Here is a 23,706-nt window from a genome sequence, read left to right as displayed (position 1 = left end):
TCTGCATTAGCTTTGCGACAAGCAGGAGCTGCACACTGCACTTGTAAACAGCTGCATCAGTGAAGTTGACCACTGTCACTGTCGCCAGTGCCGAAATGCACCACCCAGCCCTCACTGTGCTCACATCTGCTGTTTGGTCTGCATCAACACTCAGCAAGCATCCAAGAATGTCAGTGGGTGCCGTTTTTACTGCACGGAGGTATTCATTGACACACCTTTGCTCCATATGCACTTCTATGTCATACACCACTCTGTCAGAGTGCCACTCTGCTGCCATCTGTCACACGGCCATGCAGTGTAATGGGACATTGGTGGGAAGGTTCCACCTCTACTGCCATCCCACCAACATCTGCCTCTGACTTTGTGGGCCAACATCATAACATAGGAGGCATTACTTTTGGAGCAGCCCTCACATCAGTACCCATCTAGCTGGATTCAGTGAGGCAGTGTTGATATAATAAAATGGTCCTATTTACATTAAATGAGGCCCTTTGGAGTCTCACAGCAAGACAGAGCATTCCTGTTGTTCTGCACGCCAAACAAACAGGAGCGCATCATGGCATGGTGCAATAATGCTCTGACACATGAATCCATTCACTAAAATAGTGTACCTCAAAAAGTCTACATACATCACATCCTCTGAATAACATCATGCTGACAAGATTGTTTCCAATCTCTGAGGTGAGTAGGGTGACGCATGCACAAATCGTGGATACAATATTGCTTTTAATATGCAAAATCCCCTTCCCTTCCATGTCAAGTGTGTATAAGAATGCTGTGAAATTGAAAGGAGAGTGATTACCATACCAATAGTTCAGAAAGTTTTTTATGTGTACCATCAGGAATGTGCCATTAAAATTCCTCCTCATCTGCTGATTGTTTTTCCTAATTTTGCAGGCAGTTTGATATGTTACACCTGTTCATCACGGGTGTGGTGAGGAGAAAGAACTTAGTGCAACCCAGGAAGAAAACCAGGAAAAGGGTCAGAATAAGATAGTAGAAACAGTACCATGGTTAAAGTCTCATTGCTGAAGTGTATACACAGCTCCACCTAGGATTTGTGGCTAATGTAGTTCTTTATTGGAAGGCTTTGACCTTGTTACAGATTCTTGGCAGCTTTTCCCCACTCTATTCATTACTAATGCAAGCTGTCAATCACTTTAGTTCTGCTTTGACATAGATTGTGGCTCATAGGAGTTAGTTCTGTCATTCTTTTTATTTCTTTCATCTTTACTATCCTTTTTTATGGTCTTTAAAGCTGGAAGTATAAAAGGGTTATATGTGTACGGAAAAAAGTCTGTTTCAGTAACTCTATCAACCTTGTTATAAACAGTCTTTGATTAAAACAGTTACTTTTGAACACAGTAAAATGAGAATGTGGTTTTCTACATACAACATCTTGTAAATTACCCTCCCCCTCAAAATAAATCAGAACTCCTATTTGCATTACAGTGCTCAGGATTGATGCTGCCGGATCAGCTGCCACATCCCAAGTCACGTACTGTAGGGGTTTTTGCTCTCCGTGTGTTTTGACATGAGAGAGCCATCATAAGTGATGTCTTACTATGCGTGCTAATGTTAGCTGAAGTAACAATTTCCACACCTTATTTCATTTCATTGACCTGGGTGGTGATTAATATTTCATAAGGACTTGATACCGGTTTTCAGTTCCTGTGTCAGCCTGGTCTTTGAAAGTTTAGATTTGAATCCTGCCAGCCTGATGATAAATAATTGAATGCTAACCAATGGAGAGGCAGTGAACAACTCATTCAGAGCCATCCTTTTCTTTAAAAAGCAATCAAATAGCAGCCATATATAAGTTTGAAGATATAGATATGAACTATTTGTTATAAAGAAATGGCAGCTCCCTTTCAAATTAGAAGAGAATATTACTTCCTGAAAACGGTGTAAGAATAGAAAAGAAATAAAACTTTGTTATTGAACAGTTATGGTATTAAATTCTGACACTAAATATTAATCTACTAGGTGCTGCTCTATTACTATCCGTTAGAATAATGAAGCAGACTTTTTTGAACATTTACAGGGAATTCAGCTAGCCCAGTAATTCCTAGTAATGCCCCTTGGGTTCATTCTGTTTTTCCGTAGGAATGGGCTCTGGAGGAGAGATTGGGCCAGCTTCTGAAAAGATGCAGCCAGTTTGCTCCTCCCTGTCTTCTCTCAGAATACAGTGTGGCGGGTGGGGGAGCAACATATCTCCCCATGAGTGAGTGCCACAGTCTGCTCTGCTTGATGATGGAGGGTGCACAGAGCTGGGTGCCCACTTCCCAGTGCCCTGTGCAATCAGTCTTTCTTCTGAAGCGTACATGCATTTACAATAGACAAGTCAGACTGAGGATAGGCAACATAGTGTCTCTTCTCAGCTGGAACTGGTGCTCAGAAATACTTCTCGGACACAGTAAAATTAATGTAAATTCCAATCCAGTGCCTTAACAGGAAGATCAACAAGTCTGTTCAGTCTGTAGTCACTTTTCCAGTACAGACCTTCCCTTTTACAGATATAATTGGTTGCGTTTTCCCTAAAAATAGGCCAGTGCAGTAAAGCAACCTTTATAGAATACTGATTTTTGGTACAAATACATTGCTAGCATTGATACCCTGTTGACTTACTGGTCAGTTTCCATCTACATTTTCCCACTGCCCAGCAGTGCTCTGCTTTCTCAAAGCTTACATTTTGGTATTTGGGTAGAGCAAAGGAACTGGCGACCAATTCATCATTATCCGAAAAAGGAAGGGTTGGAATGGCACTGTCAATTTGCCAAATCCTCTTCACAGCAATTAGTATGACTACAACTAATTGCTGAAAAGTTTAGGGAAATATCTAAGGATTTGTTAGGAATTTTTCTTCCTTGATAAGTTTTACTGCAGTAGTCTGATATTTTACAACTTTTTTTTTTTTTTTGGCATATATATTTACAGAGTAAAATGTTTATTATTTTTCCTGTTGGAGGTTAATGAGCTTTAGTATTTCAAATTATTTTTATTCTAACTACCACGTCTAATCTCAAAAGCTATTTATTACATCATTACAGTAAATGATGTGTAGAAAATAAAGTAATAATAGTTTTGATGAGAACCGTAACAATGTGTAAGGTGCTTGCTGGGTCTTCAGTTCTCTAGGCAGCATAGTAACCCAGACATATACTAATGCCACTGTGCTATACTAATGTCATTGGCTCTGGAGGAAGATCTCTTGATTCAAAACCAGCCAACCAAACAAAAAATAAATACATGAAACCAGAAAAGCTGAAAGGAAACATTTAAATTTAGGCAGATCAAACCTTAGCTGTCAACCACAGAGAGTGAAAGACTACTGGCGTGTTTGAGAGCTTGATGCAAATCCCCGCTAGGAACCATTGGCAGCTGGCTCCACTTCCCGCTCTTGACAGATGCCACAAACCTGCAAGTCTCAACTGCTCTGTGTGTAGTTCAAGTCTGATCTCAAAAGTGCTGAAAACTACTGCCAGGTATGGTGTTTGTCCCCACCTTCAAGACATTTCTCATCTCATGCTTTGTGCCCACACTGTGCACTGTGCACCTTGATGCTGCCAGGGGAAGTGCCATGTGCTGCAAAAACATAAGAAGGGAAATAGGTGGAAATGCTGCAGATGAACTTCCTTCCGAATTGCTTTCAGATGTGTAAGTCTGTTCTCTCTGCTTCATTTCCTGATAGCAGGGAGGCAACCTGAAATGCTTACTAGCCTCCAGGCAGCTAGGGATGTTATCACAATGACCTTTGCAAAGGATGGAGGTTTGGTTCTCCTCCCACCTGCAGTGGGTGTCACTCCAGCAGCTCCCATCTCCATGGCACAGGAAAAGTGACTTTGGAGAGGGATAAGTAGGTGGTGACCCAGCTGGTGTGAGGAGTGGGGAGCCTTGTTGCTCAGTTACATGTGTATTTTTTCTCCCAAGGAGGACTGTCATGGTCACAGCTCTTGGTGAGGGCAGAGCATGTCTGACTTCCCTGCAAGATTCAGCTCCAGTGCTGAGCACAGGGCTTGGAAAACGTGGAGCACAAGATGCAAAGGGGAACGAAACTGATGTTACCATTATTGCAGAGGGGCCGTGTACAGAGTTTGTGAGGCCTGCACTGAGTATGAGAAGGATCATAACACCTCTAATGTTTGCTTTGTGTGTTTGGATTGCAAGCTCTTTGGCCCAAGGACTGTGTCTCATCATATATTTACACAGCTCCCAGCACAGCAGGTCACTGGTCTCGGTAGGGGTCTCCAATCTCAAGTGATAATAATGAACTGGCTTTCTTCTAAGTGTTATTTACTCAAACAATACTGTGTTCCATTGTGCAGCATTGTTTTTATTAATTTTTTTTTCAGTTCAAATGAAATAAAAACATTGTCCACTCAAACACCGAGGAACAATATGAATGCTCATCTCCTGCTGGGAAATAAAAATTCAAGAGTTTCAAATACGAATGTTTCCTGCCCCCTTTAGTCACTCTGAGGACCTGTGTCTGATGATAAAATGCTTTAAATCCATTTTAAACCTTGTCCAGGCTGGCATTCCTTGTCTGGATCTTAGCAACACAACAAAGCTTGCTTTGAAAGTCTTTTACAGAGGCAACCTGGAGTTCACGTAGTTGGTACTTCTGTGAAGAAGCTCAGTTTATTTGTATAACAGCTGCTTGAATGCACATTTGCAGAATCTATCAGAGCATCTTTTAAAGCAACTTTAAAGCTGAGGAGGTGTTTGAGAAGAGTGCAAAGGAAGCTGTTGTTCTGAACTAAAAGATTAAACAAACAAACAACAGCAAAACAGAATCTCTCCACTAAACTCATTTTCTTGGAAGCAAGGATGTATTTGTTTTCCATGCATTTGTATGTGAAAGTTCTGTATGTTTTCTTCTGTTCTGCTGAATCGCATTATTAGAAGCTGATTGTGCATGTAGCTGCATGCAAGAGCTTTCTGTTTTTAGCGTTGTGAGATGCTAGGAAAGGTGCTTGGGGTCTCATCTGGTTGCTTTGTGATGCGTACAAACAGTGTTACTCCCAACTCAAACTGCATGACGAAAAGTGAATGCTTCTGCTTTAAATATGTTGATCAACAATGCTGTCTGCAGCATGAAGCTGCCTGATGTAGCCAAGGCGTAATTTTATTATCCTAGATGAAAGACAAATATGACCTCATTGTGCTTTGTATGAAAAACATTATTTTGAGTCTGTCTGGTTCCTGCAAGCTTGCTGAGCTATCTTACTCGGTAATCCTTGGCATATGGTAACTTTTTCTGACACTGGTGTGCAGAAAAAGAGAAAATAAGGCCTGGTTGGAGCTGCCATCTATTCCCATGATTTTAGTCTTGCCCTTTGAGCTCTTTGTCAGACAGTGCAATCTGCTGCAGTACAACTCCTGGTGTTTTCTGTAAGCACATCCCAGCTACAGTGACAATTCTCTTCCAGAGCGCTGAAAGACGTAGGCTGTAATTAAAGGCTGGAAAGGTCTGGGCCTTAGCTGCTGGGGTACTGCCCTTTGCTTTTTTGATCCATTCTGAGGTGATATTCTTTAAATTAGTGATCTTAATGAGAGCAAATTTGCAAGCACTGACAACAGAGGATTTTATTAGGCATGTCTGCACAAGTAGGCGTGAGCAGACCCACATACATGCCTGTGTATGGGGGGTTGCCTGGCAAAACTGCTTCCAGACAAGGTGATTTGTCAGCACAAGAGGCTGGTGCAGGTTTATGCGCCCTGCTACAAAGGTTCATTCAATTCCCACAGGTGGCTGGAACAAAATTCTTTGTTCTGATAGCAGTGAGTGGCATATTGTTTTAAGGTTGGTGCTCCATTCTGGTATTTTAGAAGTGAAGCATGTTCCTATCAGACTGGAAATCCTTGAATATTTTTTCTATTATTTTTACTCCTTCTTGCAAACAATTGTAATAAAATAAGAAAACTCAATTTTCATCTACTTTCAGTGTTTTCAAAACAGAAAATCTAAGAGCAGAATTACAAGATAGATATTGAAAGTCAAACTCCCCCACAAACACACTCAATTTTACTCCACTGTTCTGTTTACAAAAAATAAATAAATAAATAAAAGTGAAAACCTTACTTCCCTACATTTTATTGTGCTTCATTGAATGGGAGGGTTAAAAAAAGAAAAGTGCTGAAATGGTTTCTAAAAATTGAAATCAAATACAAATTTTAAGACTTTTTTAAAAATTTGTTTAATTATACAAAATACTCTTGGAAATGCCCGTGTTCTTTAGATTTATCTGTTACTTCCTATTGAAATTTGGCAACTAGATCTCCCCAGTCAGTTGAGTGAAGAGCCTCTAAAAGAAGAAAAAAAAAGTATATGCACTTAATGAGCAATGAAGTTAGTGATCTGTTGCAATTACCCGAGTGAGTAATTTTGTTTCATTTATTCACCCTGAAGCACCAAGCTGTTTTTGGCAATGGGCACTGCAGGGCCCTTGTAATGCTCAAAGAGACAGTTATGTTACCAACCACAGTGTAAGGGATCGGTTTACCAACAAGCAGGGAGAGAAAGAAAGTAGCTTAGCTTAAGAAGAAAATTAAAGACCATATATTATTGTCATGGAAGCCAATGGCAATACTTCAGAAGACTGTAGTGGAGCAGGATCAAACATCAGTTCTTTCTGGCTTTTCCAGCTCCCATTTTCTTGCTTACAGTGTTATTTAAGAGGGCATCTTGATGCACATAGCATCTCAGCTTGAAAGGTGAAGATGTGCGTGTGCCTGGCTTATGTGAATCCTTTTCAGAGAACAGTAGAAAAGCAGATAGAAATGCAGGGAAAGAAGTGTTATAACTTCAGGGCTTCTCTGGATCACTCAATATGGGAAACACACAGCAGATGATACATTAAAGCAAGGTATTGAATATCCATAAGAATACTAGCAAATGGTGTCAATTTTCAAACACTTTGCTTTGCCAGCTTCACAAATTTAAAATCAATCATCAAAAAGTCTCTGTATAGATCAGCTGAAGAGACACAAAACCTTATGGTTATCTCTCTGGCAAAATGAAATAAAATAAAAAATTAAAGGTGAGTGTATAAAGACTCAGACTGGAAGATTTCTGTAGCTCTGAAAACTGGGATCATCCAGTCTCTAAGTATAGAAATAAATGCTGAGGAAAAACAATGAGACACAGCACAGTGCTAATAAATAAATCTTGGAGGACAGTCGAACACACAGAAAAATAGATTTCACAGAGACTTACTTTCAGCATGATCACCATTTTCTCACCGCATTATCATAAAGCAATCTTTCTTCTGAGAGGAAAAAAAACAGCTATAAATAAAAAATTCTTGGGCGTTCCCTGGAGAGTTGTCAAAAGTATGTAGTTTTTATACACCGCGGTGCAAAAGTATTCATTAAAATTAATTTTTAAAACGCTCTGTCCAATATTAGTTGCCTGCTGTCCTTTCCTTGATCATAAATTATAAATGAACCAGCAAAAAAATGTGGAAAGCATGATTTCATTAATAAATGATTTAAGTGTGATTGTTAGTTTTTGCAGTTATTGGGCTAATAGGCTCAAGTTTGTGATACTAAAGTGTTTCTCACTTGAGGGTGATGATGATCATGATGTTATTAACACCACTATCAGCATGCTGCATGGAGCGCAAAGCCAGCTGTCTCCTTGGTCCCTACATGGAGACGTGTCTGCCGGAGCGCCCGTTGGGTCTGCACTGAGAGAGCGGGAGCTGATGCTGAGGGCAGTCGGTGTGAGCAGGGTTCTTCGGGTGCCTCCCACAACCCAAGACTTTAAAATCTGGTCGACAAGCAGCATACTAACCAGAGGGGATCTTCTCCCCACAGCGGCCTGCCGGTGCCGGTGGCACATGCAGCTGGCTTAACCCATTCCAGCGGCGGCTCCGGGAGCTCCAGCGAGTCCGAGAGCAGCTCTGAGTCTGACTCCGACAGCGAGAGCAGCTCCAGTGACAGCGAGTGCAACGAGGAGTCACGCAGTGCCACGCCGGAGGTACGGCCATGCTCACAGCACCTCCCTGGCAGGGGCTCAGAGGGAGGAAAATGTCAGAGCTCTGTGTGGTTTGATGCTGTTGACTTTTTTTCTCCTTCTACAGTTTTACTCATATGACCCACATACTAATTCTAGGTTTTGGAAGAATCCTTCTGGCCTACATTTGAATTGCTTTAAAGAAATATTTAGATTTCTGCCAGTAGCTAGAGAAGATTTTATTGACACAGTATTCAGCTGGGGCTAAGGAAAGGCAACATGACGAAACTGTATCTTGAGGGACCAGCTAAACTTTTTAGTTGTATTAAATTTCTCCAGGGCCACATTGTAAACCAGATAAGGAAGCCTAATTAACCATAAATACTCCATAAATGCTCCCATAAAACTAGCAGTCACCACTAGTTGACTGAAATAAAAAAGGTGCATTAAAAACATCCTCACTTAAAGGGAAAAGCATTGCTTCTGTCTGAAACTTGTTCCTTGTTGTTCTTCACACTGCAGCCTGAACCCCCCTCAACAAACAAATGGCAGCTGGATAAGTGGCTAAATAAAGTGAACCCCCACAACAAGACCATCATCAGCAATCAAAATGAGCCTCACAGTGAGACCAGCTCCCAGCCGCAGAGCAGCCAGCAGGCCGAAGGGCAAAACAAAGGGAAGCTCAACAACAGCCTGCCCCCAACCGATTCCAAAGACCGGGCGATCCTCAGTCCCATCCGAGAGAAAGCCAAACCGCGGGTTGCCCAGAAAACCCCAGAGGCAAAAAGCTCCAAGCAGAAGTCGCCAGCTCATAATGAGCCAACTGCACAAAGGACTACTGGGAAAAAGCAACCCAAAAAGGTAGAAAGGACTTCCAGTGTAGAAGAGTATAACTGGCCCAAACCAAATAATACCAGCAACACTCCCAAAGAAAAAGACACACAGGAACCCCTCGAGCAGCCAAAGGTTCGAACTAAAGCAGCAGTTGGCAAGACCGCCCCAAGGAAAGAGCCTCGAACAAGCACAGGTCTCACTTCGGAGAAGAAAAAGTACAGAGGCCCCAGCAAAATTGTCCCCAAGTCCCGGGAATTTATTGAAACTGATTCATCCACTTCTGACTCAAATACAGATCAGGAGGAGAGCCTGCAAGCTAAGATATTGCCAGCTTGTAGTGGACCAGCCAACGGCATCAAAGTGAAGGACTCTGGCAGTAACATCCTCAGTGTAAGTAGCTTAACTAGCAATGGCAGCAACACATCCATCGACCAGACGAGCAATGACTTGGAGGAGCAGCTCTTTTCTCCTATCCCAATTGTACAAAATGAACTTCTGTCCCCACTGAGAGAATATGAAGAACTCAAATCTCTTTGGGTGAAAATAGACCTTAGTTTACTCTCTAGGATACCTGGACAAGAGCCTTTTGAGACCACATCTGTGAAAACTGAACCAAGAGAGGCAAATGTGAAACACAGACGACCATCTCGAGAGTCCCCTACCCCAGCAGCTGAAAAAACATCCACAAAATCCAAGAGGAAACACAAGGTAAGTAATTTTCGTCATTCAGAAGAAAACACTGTATTTCTTTGCTTCCATGAGGTCAGGACTGCAATCACTGACTCCTCACTGACCTGCAGCAGGACTGTAAGGAGGCATGATACCGCTAAGGCTTTATTATTTGTGCAAAGGACAAACAGTTACCTGTACATTACAAATTAACGTAAGAAATTAGTAAAAAAGAAAACGAACACCAGCTGCCAAAATCAATGATCAAAGCTGGTTGGTGTTTTTTTCAGATTTATTGTGCAGGGTTTTTCACTGTGTTTGCTCTCTGCACACTAACTTGCAGTGTTCTGCAGTCTGCAGAAGGATTCCCCATGACAAGTGCTAAGGGTTCATCCATATTCAGAAAATGTGACTTCTGTTTGGAAGGCAAGATTTTGTTGTCGGCAGAATTAATGCGCTTTCACCACTTGCTTAAACAGGCATAACTTCATTAAAGTCTATGAAATGGTGCTTACTTATGCTCCTGGTGAATTTAGTCTTTATATTGTTTTGTTGCACAAATGAATGTGATTCACAGACATGTCATTTGCCTAACTAGCTGCTCTGTATGAAGCTACCTGGAAAAGCAAATATGTTTTGACTTAAGGCATTATGTTCTATCATGTGTTTATGTTATTTATGCCCAAGGGTATCCTATCTTGTAGGATATGACAGTGCTCTTCAAACTAAATGTGTTCTCAGAAAAGAAACTGGAGTTTTATATCATAAATGATTTTTTGTAGTTTTTTTTTTGTGTGTGTGTGTGTTGTTGGTGGTTTTTTTTGCAACTGAAGTGGTTGTGCTCTGGTCTCTTTGTGAGAAGTTATCATCGCATATTTTTTATACCCCAAATTTTATAAATCATTATGAATGTGACTTCAGCTGTCTGTTCTAGCGGACTTCTGAATGGCATTGAAATGCTGAGTTTGAGCAGTCCAGTGATACAAGAGAGTTAATACGTGAAAAACACAGACAATGCCAGGCAGACACAGGGTCTGCACCCTGCCTACATGAGTCACTGCACTGGCTCCTTCCCTGTTGAATTAAGTGGAAATAATCACATGAGTAAACTCAGCAGGTTTTTATTCAGTGTATATTCTAGCTGTACACGAAAGGCAGAGGGGTAAGAAGGAAGGAGAAAAGAATAAAGAGGAAAGGGATGTATAAATCTCAGTGTTTATATGTATGTTCAATAGGGTGTATATTAATTAAGCAGAAAAAAAAAGAATTCTTGCTAGGTCACAGTGGAGTGTCAGTATGATGGCTAAAGCAAGAGTATGGTACTGGCAACTAAACTTAGAGCTCCCAAGGAAAAAAAATAAAATGGAACCTCAGAATTTCATTAGCTGGAATTGTGAATCACAAAGGAACATTCTGAGGTACCTCACTCTGGGATTGCACAAACATAAGCTACACTCTGAAACAGCCTGTTCAGCTTCGTAATGATTGTTCAGCGCTACCCAAGAGGAAACAAACAAATTACAATGGCATTAACAGTTAAAACAGAGTAGGCAGAGCCTGATTTGGATTCTGAATCATGCTATTAAAAGATTTACTTTAGCCATCTACTAGCAGGCTTGAAGGATGCTCTGAAGGTTCCAGTGATAGAGCAGTAATCAGCTTTGCTTGTATCGTCCCAGTTCAGGCACAGAAGTCATGCACCACGGAATCTTTCAAAGCGAATTTTACACCAGCTATCGCTGTTAATGACTGCCTCCTTAGAGCTCAGTCCTGTAGTCTTTCAGTCCTGTGAGGAATACTTACTCAAGGAATTTTACCCTTGGACTTCCATAAAGTAAATGAATAAAAGCTATATACTTGAGTAAGATTTGGTGCTATCAAGTCAGTCCATCTGAATTATTAATTAAATTCCAGTGCACTAAAGAAGATAATTAAGGCATATGAGGTATTTTGCTTCCTAATTATCTGGCTATGTCACTGGTTATATAACTTATGTGTTTGGAGCATGTTTAACCCTGATTTCAGGTGACTTTCACTTCTCTTAGATCAGTGTTTCAACCGCTGTTTCTATAAAGGAAATGTACTGAGATTCCTGAGCAGCTCCTAACAGTAGGTGAAGCTATGCATAGATGTTTGATCTTTCAAGTTCTACATTTTTTGTTAAAACAGTCAGAAAACCTGGAAACCTTTGTTGAATCCAAGAAGCAGCGCCTGGAGGACCCTTCAGCTTCATGCTTGCTCCCACCATGTATCTCTCCAATACCGAATCACAGATTAACCAATACTAAAGAGTAAGTTATTTTTCTCTCATAACCTTCATGAGGGATTTCACAGTGTTATTCAACAAACGTCTTTGCTGCAGAGCTAAATGGGAAAGCATAAGTGGTGTCACTATTCCCATCTCATAGAAAGAGGGTCCGCGTGGTTTTGGATGAGTTCCAGCCAGCCTTCTGATGGCTCACAGGAAATCGGAGTCCCACCACAGCCCAGAATTACTCTTCTTTCACCATACTGCATTCTTTAAAGGTTCTTTCTTGCCTCCATCATCCTTCACCACAGTGGAGCCAGAGTAGGCTCTATTTGATTGACAGGAAAATATATGTTTTTTAACTGTTTTCTTAAGAGATAATTCTCAGTTTTCTTGAATGAAATAATGACTTTGCCATTTATTTCAGTGGCTTTTATTCTTTAACTGTGTATACAGAAATGCCAGAGGTAAGACCCTAAATGATTTAGACACATGCATTGTGTTTCAGCAGACATAATCAAGTCATTTGTGCCTTTCAGTGTCTTTGAGAGATGGCTGGAATGTTTCATCAAACAGGCACCACGTAAATAATGATTCTGATTATAATAATCAGAAGATTAACATTCTATAAATAACGAAAGAACCCAGTTCCCTTCTGTCATCAATTTTGTGCTTTTTTTCTTTTCAGAAGAGGCATTGCTTTCTGCTTTGCAGTAGGACAAGCAAAGAATCAAATGCACAATGTGCTTCTGAAAACAATTTGATTGTTTTCGTGTCTAAATTTAGATAAAGTTCAAAAATCATTTATGAGACAGTACACAGATTTTAAAACCCATAAAGAAGGTTGAGCATTGTTTTGTTTATACTGGTGTAATTACAGATGAACTTCAGTCCTTGAACTAACCCCATATTGTACCACTGAGAACATCGGAGTTGGAGTCTGGAAAAGGCAGATGATTTGAAAGTAACAGTCTGATCTGTAATATGTTGCACATTTGATAAACATCATGATGGGTGTTGCCTGACTGTCGTTGCTAGAAATACAATGAGTAGAGATATATTGCAGAGACAATAAGGATTATCCATCCCCAACACCTCCACAATCCATTAAAAAAATTTTTCTATTCTTGTCTCCAGCAAGCCCAAGGGATCCACCCCCAACCTGATGTTTCTTAATTTGAGCTTGTTTTCCAGGTCATTAATTTGATTCCTCAGAGCTTTCAAGCCTTTGGTATTCTCTGTAAAAATATAATTGTGTCCATCAGTAGTTATTTCTACATGTTAGTATCTGTCAGTATTTATTTTGATATGCTACCTTTTCCTCTCATTTGCCTCAAGTTTTGAAACGAAGTGTTCTGACTTGAGCTGCAGAGACCTGGATCGCACAACATTTATTATTAGTGTCTTCTGAGTTCATTTAAAACAAATGCAGTATTATTTGATAATTCAGGTCTCCAACTCCCTCTGATGTGCTTCTGTGAATATCGATCAACATATTTCCCAGAAGATTAGGGAGCTGACTGAACTGCATGACAACAAATTTCTGGAGAGCCCCAGGTTGCTTTTAAGCAGTCAGGAGTAGTTCTGTTTTCCACAGGGTTAAGCAGAATTTTAAGGGGAGGCAGAAGAAAGGAGAAGCTAAAACTATGCTCTGTTTAAAGGCACGAGGGAAAATAACACTTCAGTGGTGAAAGGCTGAAAGAAAGGCTTTGCTGTATAAACCTTCCTTGCTCCCAAAGGTCCTACATTTTCATTCAGAGCTCTCTACAAAAGGATTTAGAGAAATAAGGATGATTTGGCTAGAGCAGAAGATGATGTTCATCCATGAAGGTGTGATGTCTCATGGTGGATTCTCTCCTTGGGAAGATCTGTAGGTCTCGACATTTGAATGGCTCCTGTGCCAGCAAACTAAGTACCCCAAGGCAGACTTCAGAGACTCTTGCTGGGCTCTATTATAGATGCAGGAATGTTTTGACAGAAAGACCATGAACTCTGGAGTAAAATATGGAGGCGTTCAAGAAAGAGTCGGTGGAAGATAGGCACACCTATGCTTTTGTAGCTCCCACTAGCTGACTATCTATGGTTTAGGTATTTAAATATCTTTCATCTCTCACATCAAATATGTGGGCTCAGTAAAGCAGCAAGGATGCACAATTAAGTTTTAAAGAGTTACATGTCTAATATAGACAATTACATGCCTAATTTCTACCAATTCCTATGACTACATGTACAATTCTAGTGTAGAAGTTTCAGATGATCCGTTATGAACTTAAAAGCCATTTGCACAACTGGATAACCATTTTGTTTTATGTAATCATTGTACAAGCAACTAGTTATTTCTTGTTCCTTCCCTTACACAGTCTGGGGCTCATGCTTTTTCATAAATCTGATGTCACACTCAAAATATAATTGTTCAAACAATCGTCACGGTATTTTAATATTTCAAAGCATATGCAGGAATAAAGGATTCTATTTTGTGCCCAAGCAATTCGTAGTAATTACTTGAAACACTGCTGTGAGGCTGGATTTTTGTCAGATCAGCTGCCCACTTTGCAGCAGAGGATCGCTTGTGTATTTACTTGATTGCCAGAGCAATTTTAATTTAAGCATTAATTCTGTGTGCTGCTGAATATGTTTATATCTGAATACCTGATCGGCAGATAGAATCCAGACAGAGCACTATTTGACAACATTTGGCAGTTTGTAATAACACAGAGAGTTATGTGCTGATGCAAGCTGCAAGTCTGAATATCAGACTATAATCGTACCGGGGAAGCATGCCCACCATCTAGCAGGCATGCTAGACGTACGTCTGGAGCAAACGTTTCAGGCTGATTTTCAAGATATCCTGTTCACTTTTGTTTGACCTTTAGTTAAAGATGCACCTGTACTTGGCAACATATATTAGCTGATCCCTTGGATAGTCACGACGGCATTTGTTGCAGTTCATTCATGGCAGAGGCAGCCTTCTACATCTATGACAATGACTTCAGCTTCATTCAGTTGCTGCCATATGGTCCAAGCTAATGCGGGAGTGACCTTTCCCTGCTAACCCCCTGCAGAAAATCAGATACACCGTCAATGTGCAGCATTTCATTGTGGACAAGGAGAGTAGAGGCAAAGGAAAGAAAGCCAAGTGATTGGCACAGACAATGGCTTTTGTCTCACTAATAGGCCAGAGCTACCACTGCATACCACAACGAGTAGTTAAAGAAAGGGTAAAGAAAAGCAGATTGAATTGTTAGAGTAGATGGAAATTCTCCTTCACACACTGACCTCGTGTTGCCTGCTTGCTTGCTTTCTGCCCTAAAAGAAATCAGGCTGAAAAAAAAAAGCAGACGGAGTCCTCTTGTTCCTTGGTAATTGGCCTTCTCCGACACAAAGATTAAACCTTGCAACCAGAAGACCATCAGTTCTGCTTGTGTTTTTTTCCTTGCACTTTTATTGTGTTTCTCCGTAGATTTTAAATATAGTTCAACTAACAATCATGTCGGCCAATTAAACCATCGAGTCTTGTTAATTATTGCAATAAATTCATTCAGAATTAGTGATTACTGCAATCAAATACTAGTTTCTTAGCCCATTAACAGCTCAAAGCAAAGTGACAATCTGGTTAGCTGCTGGTAACAACCTATTTCATGGAGGTTATTGTTAAGGTAAATGCTTTGGTGTAAATCTGAGGGAGGTAACATTGCTAAATAATCAGTGTAATTCCTGTGAATCCTGTAAATGTACAGGATTAAGTGGGCAACGGGAAAAAAAATATATAACCATTAAGTATTTTTGTTGGGTTTTGAATTTGTGTCATGCAGAAAAAATACATCCTCAAGAGTCCTTTCAGCTGTAGTTATGTCTTCTCACCACAGAATGACTGACTTCTGTATCTTGGTTTGCTCCATCTTGTGCTTGAACAGAAAGCTGAAGTGAACAGACGAAGTTTTAAGTAGTGCCCAAAAGGGAGGTCTCTGAATATAATTTCTCTTCTGGAACGTATACGTAGAATCATAGAATCATTTGAGTTGGAAGGGACCCTTAAAGGTCATATGGTCCAACTCCCCTGCAATGAACAGGGACACCTATGCCATGACCAGGGTGCTCAGAGCCCTGTTGTTTAGAGAAGGTACTTGCAGCCTTCTTCATTTTTTTCTTGTGCTGCTCTCTTAATCCCTCCATCTCCACTTGGAATCAAGAGAACATGAGAAATGTTGTTTCACTTGCTGTGTATGTGCTTAAATTTCCCCATGCAGCACCCTATGCAAGTGCCAGAGTCTTGCTTTAGGCCTGGAAACGGGCAAAGATGTACTGAGAAACCTTGCTAGTGGTTTCTACAGTGGATTTAGCCAATGGCTCACCTTCCATTTTCCTTCAGGGACTTTTGAGGTAGATCTGTCAGGCTTAGTTGCTATTCCCTTCCCAAAGCTGTACCAGAGTGGAAGAGAGCTCCACATTCCTCTTTGTGCAGGGTAATTAGAACCACATCACCCTGTGCTCCCATTCTTTATACGCTGAACAGCATGCTCAGGGTAGTCCACTGGATTGAGAGGCAGAGAATTTCAATTCTACTCCTGGGTATTTCATTAGTTGTGTCTGCTTTACCTCTGTACAATCCAATAACACATGTATGCTTTCTTGGAGCAGCATTTGCTTTCTTTTGGAAAACTTTGGTCTGGAAAAAGTTCATAGTATTATTTTACTATAGCAGTGGTGACTTGTCTGAGTTCCAAAATACCCTTTGGTGGTAAGAAAGCTAGCAGATGGGCTTTGAGTGAGAACTTTTTGGAGTACATTTGCAGGACCACATGTGCATAAAATCAGTCTTCTCAAAGAATTGCCCATCTCCTCTGATCTGATTGCTTTCCTTTGATCTTCAGGCCCATGTGTTTTCCAAGCAGGAAAGCATCCATACCTGCCCTGCTACAAGGCAATATGAATTCTGTGCTGATTTTATTTCTTCAGTCTGAAGATCTGTAATATTAGAGAATTTCAAATAAGTTATTTTTAACTCGGCTCCAATTGAACTGAAAGAGTTTTGAGTAGAAGAGCTATAAAACCTGAAACATAGGGGTTTTGTGTGATATCTCTCTGTTATGAAAACAGAAAGGCGGAAATATTTTTGTACCACTAAAGGCCCAAAGTAGAGGAATAACCAAAGCAGATGTAGGTACTGATGCTGTTGGTGAAAATGCAAAAGAGTCTGGAATGTATGTTGAATGAAGAGTAGGGAAACATGGGTTGATTCTTCTCTTTTGCTGGTTACTTTAAAGCAAAGTAAATCTATAATTCCTGACACTGACTGAAAGCAACTAGGAATGAAACATAAATTCTTGTTGACTTAATTTGTTATTGAAATTTTAGTCAATAATCATGAAAAGTGAATGATTGTGTACTGCACTATTAGATGTCTAACAAAAGATTAAAATTCAGGTTGTCTTCATTGACTGAATTAGAACAGTACCTAAAACAAAAATCTATGGTAGATTAATATGTTGATCAGTCAGCATAGTTCTGTGGTTTTTTTTTTGTCTTGATGGATTTGAGGGGAGAAAGGTCTAGCATGGTTTTTTTTGTTGTTTTTACTGTGTATCACAGCTGCCATTTGTAGCCAGCTAACAATTTCTGTACATAAAACAGACAATGGATTATCACATTACTTGAGCTTTCATGTCAAAACCACATTCATTTTCTGAATCACGTTCAATTCATCAGCCAGTATTTGCTCAAGGGCTTTTGCCAGCAACGATGTATCATTTTAATATAGTGTTGAACACTGGTTTTATTCTAGAGGTCAAATAATTATTATCTTGTTATTGTTATGGTTATCATTTTGTAGTTGTTATAAATTATTATTTTTTGTTCACAAGGCATGTGCTATTATGTGTTTTTGCAGGGGTTGCTTATGTGAGCCCTAATCTACCTCTTTAAAAGATTCTTAATGTTAAATACATAAATAGCTATACTTGGTGTCAAGTATACTAACCCTGTGCATAAAACTTTTCAGCACTTTGCTGAGTCAGAACCTCTATGACCTCTCAAATGAAGACTGACTCAAATTAGCATTTAAAGTGGATGCAGTTTATACTAATGCACTGCAAGTTGTCCTCCAAAGCAGGAGGCTTCTTCAGCCATTGAAACAGCAGGGATAGCTCTTCAGTTTTCAGTGCCTGTCTCCTTTTGACTTTGCTCCTAGGACATGGGGGATCGCAGCACATATTTAAGGGCAGAGCTGGCTTTTTATTAAATAAAATCTAGAGCTTTGCGCTACGGAGGAGAAACCGCAGTTCTTGAAACGCAACTGATTCTTATCTGTGTCCCAGGAGCAGCAGTAACTCGGTGAAGAAGATGGCAAAGAAAAGAGAAGAGAAGCTCTTCCCTCCTCCATTGTCCCCCCTCTTGGATGAGCCTGTGCACCGGCGGCACAGCAGTGACAACAGCTCCTTCAGCCAAGAGACCAACATCGCAAACACCTCTCAGACCAGCAGCTCTTCCTCCTTAGTTTCCAAACACAGAAAGAATGAAAATAAATCCTCTTCTAACCCCAAAGGAATCTGTGTAAGTAACAGACCTCAGTTGCTGGAAGTGAACAAGACAAAACAAAATTAACTTAGCTTTATTCTGGGTTTTGTTTTGTTCTGTTTTGTTTTCTCTAGTACCTATTTTTAAATCCTTATGTAGTCCTGCTCTAGAGCAACAAGGAGTGGATCCATTCAGAGTGTGCATAAGTGACTCTTGGAAGTTCCATTTTTCAGTCAGCATTAGGCATCTACTTCACGTAGTGTATTACTCCCTGCAACACCCTGAGCTTCACAGGACAGACTTTGTGCCCACTGACTGGCTGTAACCATTCTCCCAACTCTGTAGATACAACACACACAGTTTTCAAATAAAGTGTCAAGAATACTGGTATAGTTCATGTGAATAATTACTACAAATTCTAGAGTAAAATTAAGTTATGCCAAATATTATGGACTAAACTAAACAGACAATAAAAATTTAACCTGTTCATAGCACACTGAAAACCGAAATGTCTTCTCACAGGTTTGCAGGCTCTCAGCTTCTAGAATTAAGGCGTATTTGCACCTCATCTACATAACTTTTGTATGCAAATGGTCTTTTTTTTCCAATAAAAACATCATTCTGTTAGGACCAGCTCCCCACTAAACAGCTTTACATGGACAATGCTTTCTTGCCTTTCACAAGATTTAGATGATTTCTTACTAAATGTACGTGAAAAAGAAACAAAGCTAGAAGCTGCGTAGTAAAATGACTAAAAAGAAAAGTAGAATTTACATCAGTTGGCCATCTACTTTTACAGAAAAGAGGGAAATCTCAGTTTTCTGGCCTATTTTAGAAAATAATTCTCCCACTAGAATTTCAAATCTCTCAGAATCAAACTGTATCTTAGTATGACTGTCAGAATTAAGACAGGAAGAGAATTCTTCCACAAAAAAGGACATGTGTAGCCCCTTTTTTCACAGTTCGCCACCTTGTGAGATGTTGTTGCCATGCACTGTTATAGCAAAACTCAGAAGTTGCATTGGAACATAGGTGACAAATCGCTTCACGTTATTCATTCAGCCCTGTTGCTTTCTGATATTATTGTGTCACTTCAAGCTGCGAGAGTAATACACATGCCTTCAAGTGAAATCAATGCCAAAATGAACTGCGTATGTCAGCAGATAAACTATGCTATGTAAAGAGCAGGGCCCCTTCCTCTCACTCCCAGCACGTCCAGTCAGATTTATCTTTGCTTTATCTATTATTTTCATCCCCCAAATATTTGCCTTCTAAAATATTTTTGTACTCTAAAATATGCTAGAATTCTTTTACTAGTTCTTTGGTTCATCCATAATTCAGTTTATCTGGTTGAAAGTTGCAATTGCCTGATTTAAATGCTACTGTTATGCATCTATTTTCAATCAATGCAAAGTCACAACTCCCAACTTCTGCTTTTCATTCTTCTCTCTGTTCTGTATAATAAAGATGAGGAAACTGTTCCTTGCTGAAATCTGAGCAGACTTCTCATCCACCTTATAGTTATCCACTAATTCTGCAGAAAAACAGTTACGTTAGTGTGATCCACCTCAAACTGAGCTTCCTTCCAGCCCTTCAGCCCAACTTGGCTTTAATGAGTGTCTCGTCAGTAGCACTGTGTTGTCCAGGCTGACTTTCACCTTGGAGCACAGGGAAGTGCGTTCAGGTGAGAGGTCAGTGCTGGAGTCATAATGCCTAATTATTCTAATGGGGTCACGTTATAAAGGATGGAAGATGATTTCGTGAGGTTTCGTGGATGTAGTTGGGTATATATGCATGCAGCTTTGTACCTTAGCTTTTTTTGTTCATCTGTATGTTTTGAATTATGAAGAAATAATACCAGTTATTTTTTTCCAGGAGGAAGAAACCCACAATGCACCAACAGCCAACACTCTTCTTGATACCAGCCATCTAGAAACAGACATCTGGTCTGCAATGCCAACTCTTTCCAATGGGAATTCTGAGCCCAGAAGACCTAAAATCACATTTGATGATGTGTGAGTACTATTAGATCTCTCTGTGCAAGTTGCATATTGGGTACTTGGGATTTTTGTAAAGTAGAGCTCCCAGTGAAAGAAAGTATCTTTAATTATAATGCTAGCATTGGGCACATGTGTGGACGGTGCTGCAGAATGGCATATACAGTTTTAATCTTTACAAATGAACTGTTATCACTGATTAATGAAGTCTCTGCTGATAAATGTTTTCAGATCATGAATGTTGGCTCACAGTAATTCTTCTTTATTTTTTTAATTAGTTTAAAATATTTTTCCTTTTCCTCTGTTCAGCAGACATTAATGGCTCCTTTGGGTGGCCAGTTTCCACAGCTAGTTATTTTGCATTCTGGTCACTCATCAAATCTTTTCCTATGGCAGTTTCAGATTAATATCAGGGTAAGACTGAAAGAGATAAGTGGGTATATATATCTAAATTGTTCTTGGAGGCAGTCAGCACTTTTCTCAAACTGTGTTTGTCTAACTGTATGAAAACAAAGACTTGAAATAATTGATTTTGTCTCTTTAGGCTTCACAACGCAGATTATTATATGCAAGAAGCTAAGAAGCTCAAGCATAAAGCAGATGCATTGGTAAGTTTTCAAGGTTTTTTTGTCCCTTTCCACTATGGAGCTGAGTATTACAAAAATTTGAATTCTTAATCTTGCCTAAAGCCTCAGAAACCAAAGGAACCCTGCTATGGACTAAAATATGCTTCAGACAGTACTCTGTAAACACACTGCCCGCAACAAGCCAAAGCCCGAGCATCATTCCTAGGCTTTAACACATCATTCATCCTGAAATTAACTTCTTACAATAGCTGGTCTCTCTTCTGGGGAGTAGCAACAATCATGCTGTGGGAAGGATCTAAGATAATATCATAAAAGATGATGTGTTTTTGAAATTTGTCTTTATACTTGCTTTGAGCCCAAAACAAAAGCATTGAAATACTACATAACAGAAAGCTAAAAAAGGCAAATTGCATTATCATTTGGCGAAAGTATTTGATATTTAAAATCCAGTTGTTTAAAATTTACAGGAATTGATTTTTAACTAGTGTATTCATTTTTATTGCATGCTATTAGGCTGGTAAATGAAGAGTGAACACAATTTTTTTTTACCAAAAATCTTGCAATGAGGTAGTTCAGTGCTGGGAAAGCTTTTGCTCTCACTTTGCCCCAGATTAAATTGCAGTTAAACTGACCTAATTTTGCAAAGTGTTTTGATTTTGATAGAACTACCTAATCTGATAGATTGCAATTCTGGTGGATTACAGCTATATTTGGTTCGGTCCAGTGTATTGCTAACACTGAAGTGCCTTTAATAGTCATTCATTTGTAGTAAGGTCTTTGCCCCTCTATGCCATGCAGAGTGGAGAACAGCAGCTCATTTATGCAGGCTAAGTGGAACTTGGTTCATCTATCTATTTATTTAAACTAAGATGTCTAAAATGGGGTGTGGCCATTCATTTCATCCCTCCAACTCTTTTTCAGTTGTAATTTGTGTGATTATTCACCTCTCACTGATTATTTGGGTAGTTTTGTGCGTGCACATGGTGTCATTCTACATCAGAGATTTTTGTACCTGGAAATAAATGCTTGTCAAAAAATAAAATAAATGCTACATTTTAAAAGTTAAAAAATAAAACCACTGCTCTCTCTCTGCCATTGATGAGCTGAAAGAGTCAAGTAGATTTGATGCGCCAAGCTGCCCGCTCCAGCTCTCCCTTTTGACTCGAGGCAGTGTTATCAAGTGTGTTGTCTGTGGGACTTGGGTGCAGGTTCTTGGTGGCCCACCACAACTGTCACCAAGGCAGCAGCTGTCCCTCCCAAGGTGCCCATTCACAGGGGGTGGGGGGCACCCAGGGCTGCAGACCTGCCTGGAGGGTGCGGGAGTGGCCTGGCAGCACCTCCTTCAGCTGGCTGGCCTTTAGAAAAAGCACGCGTGGCCCTGGCACAGGGCTGCCTGCTTCACGCTAGCAAATATTTACAGGCTCAGGCTCCTGACGATCTCGACATGCTATGTCAATCCGCTTCCCTCCACAGCCTGATTTGCTCCGAAAATGTTGACCTGTCTTCCATCCTCTTACCTTTGACTATGCCTTGTGGAATTAGTGGTGTTTCTCAAGCAGAACTAAGAGGAGCAGGCAGAGCACGTCGTGCCGCTAGCTGCGGGCAGGCCTCTCCTGTCACATGCAGTTTGGCACCCTGAGTGCTCCTACGGGAATGTGGGGCCAGCCGCTACGATACAACTTGTTGGCAGACACAAATACCCACAAACAATCTGCTTTTTGCTTTCCACTATTTAGGTCTCAACCTTTCCCCCTCCACCCACCCACCCGATACAGCTGCACTCAAATTATCTCCATGTAACACATTTGCTGTGAAAACCTGTAGCGTTACTTGTCCTGCGGAAACAATTGCTTCTGGTTACTTGGTGCTGATATGACAAAGAACAGGCAGAAATGAAAGCTGTGTCGCAGTGGTCGGAAAGATAATGCACGTGACTTCAGAATATGTCACCAAATGTAAATGAGATGTGTGGCAGTGCTGTGTCTGAGCTTGTGTGGCATAGAAATCTCTGGTGAAGGACACAGTATTATGCATCATGGGAGCAACCCCCTGAAAACCTATCCTTGTCCGGCACAGCAGTAAGGAATCAGCTGATTTGGACATGTTGCAGCGTCCACTAACTGTGCCTTATGGAAGAGGTCTTGGAGACCTTGCTCTGTTCCCGGCTGTGCTATGATGAGCTGGAGGAATTCCACCTACTCCACTGGAGTCAGTGTGGAGCGAAGTACAGGGGGGAATCCCATTTCTGTCTCAAACTGTGTGTAAATACTCCATCTGCTCACAGCCAACTTCTTCCTTTTGTACTACACATGTTTTCTTTGGAAGACCTGAACCAAGGACGTTGCAGTGTATGCTGAGGAGTGGACAGCGGAGTACAGGGAAAACCTGTAGAAATGTTTCCCCTTTTTTAATCATCCACGTAATGCCTATCAGTTGTACAAAGGCTTTGAATGTAATCAGTGTGCAAGTGCAGAACTTGAAATTAAAACGTTCCAGGAATGCAGAAGGAAGTAGTTAAGCGGAGTAGCCACAAAGCCGGAAGTGCTGTTACCTAGAACCAGTATTAAATGTTCTGCTTAATATATTGGTATGATAAGCTTCCGTTTCATGAATGAGAAACATCAGCAGATGCATCAAAATATTTTGATAAAGACATCCAAAGAAATTTTTTAAATGACTTAGAGGATATTGGGTCTCTTCTGTCAGATGCCACATAGTAGAATTCTTACATCCAGCTATCAAAAATGGAAAATGTTAAATACTATTATAAAATACTTACTATAAAAATGTCATATATAATATTCATTACACATAAAAAAGAAATCAGTATGTCTAAGTCAGTTTAATCACAACCATTATGAGAGCTAAAACCTTTTGCAGTAAAATCCTAGTAAAATA

General features: G+C 40.3%; 1 protein-coding gene across 1 annotated transcript in view; it reads left to right on the top strand.

Annotated features, from left to right (window-relative positions):
- AFF2 (AF4/FMR2 family member 2) overlaps nt 1-23,706 on the top strand; it is a 250,541-nt gene that overhangs the window by 209,658 nt on the left and 17,177 nt on the right. The window contains exons 9-14 of the mRNA XM_021405874.1: nt 7,822-7,984; nt 8,483-9,502; nt 11,633-11,754; nt 18,026-18,260; nt 20,100-20,239; nt 20,766-20,829. Of these exons, the coding sequence (XP_021261549.1) occupies nt 7,822-7,984; nt 8,483-9,502; nt 11,633-11,754; nt 18,026-18,260; nt 20,100-20,239; nt 20,766-20,829 (1,744 nt within the window). The remainder of the gene's footprint in view (nt 1-7,821; nt 7,985-8,482; nt 9,503-11,632; nt 11,755-18,025; nt 18,261-20,099; nt 20,240-20,765; nt 20,830-23,706) is intronic.

Source organism: Numida meleagris, chromosome 8, assembly GCF_002078875.1.
Source record: "Numida meleagris isolate 19003 breed g44 Domestic line chromosome 8, NumMel1.0, whole genome shotgun sequence".
Classification (NCBI taxonomy): Eukaryota; Metazoa; Chordata; class Aves; order Galliformes; family Numididae; genus Numida; species Numida meleagris.
The sequence above is the reverse complement of the archived record's forward strand: the minus strand, read 5'-3'. Positions and strand labels throughout refer to the sequence as shown.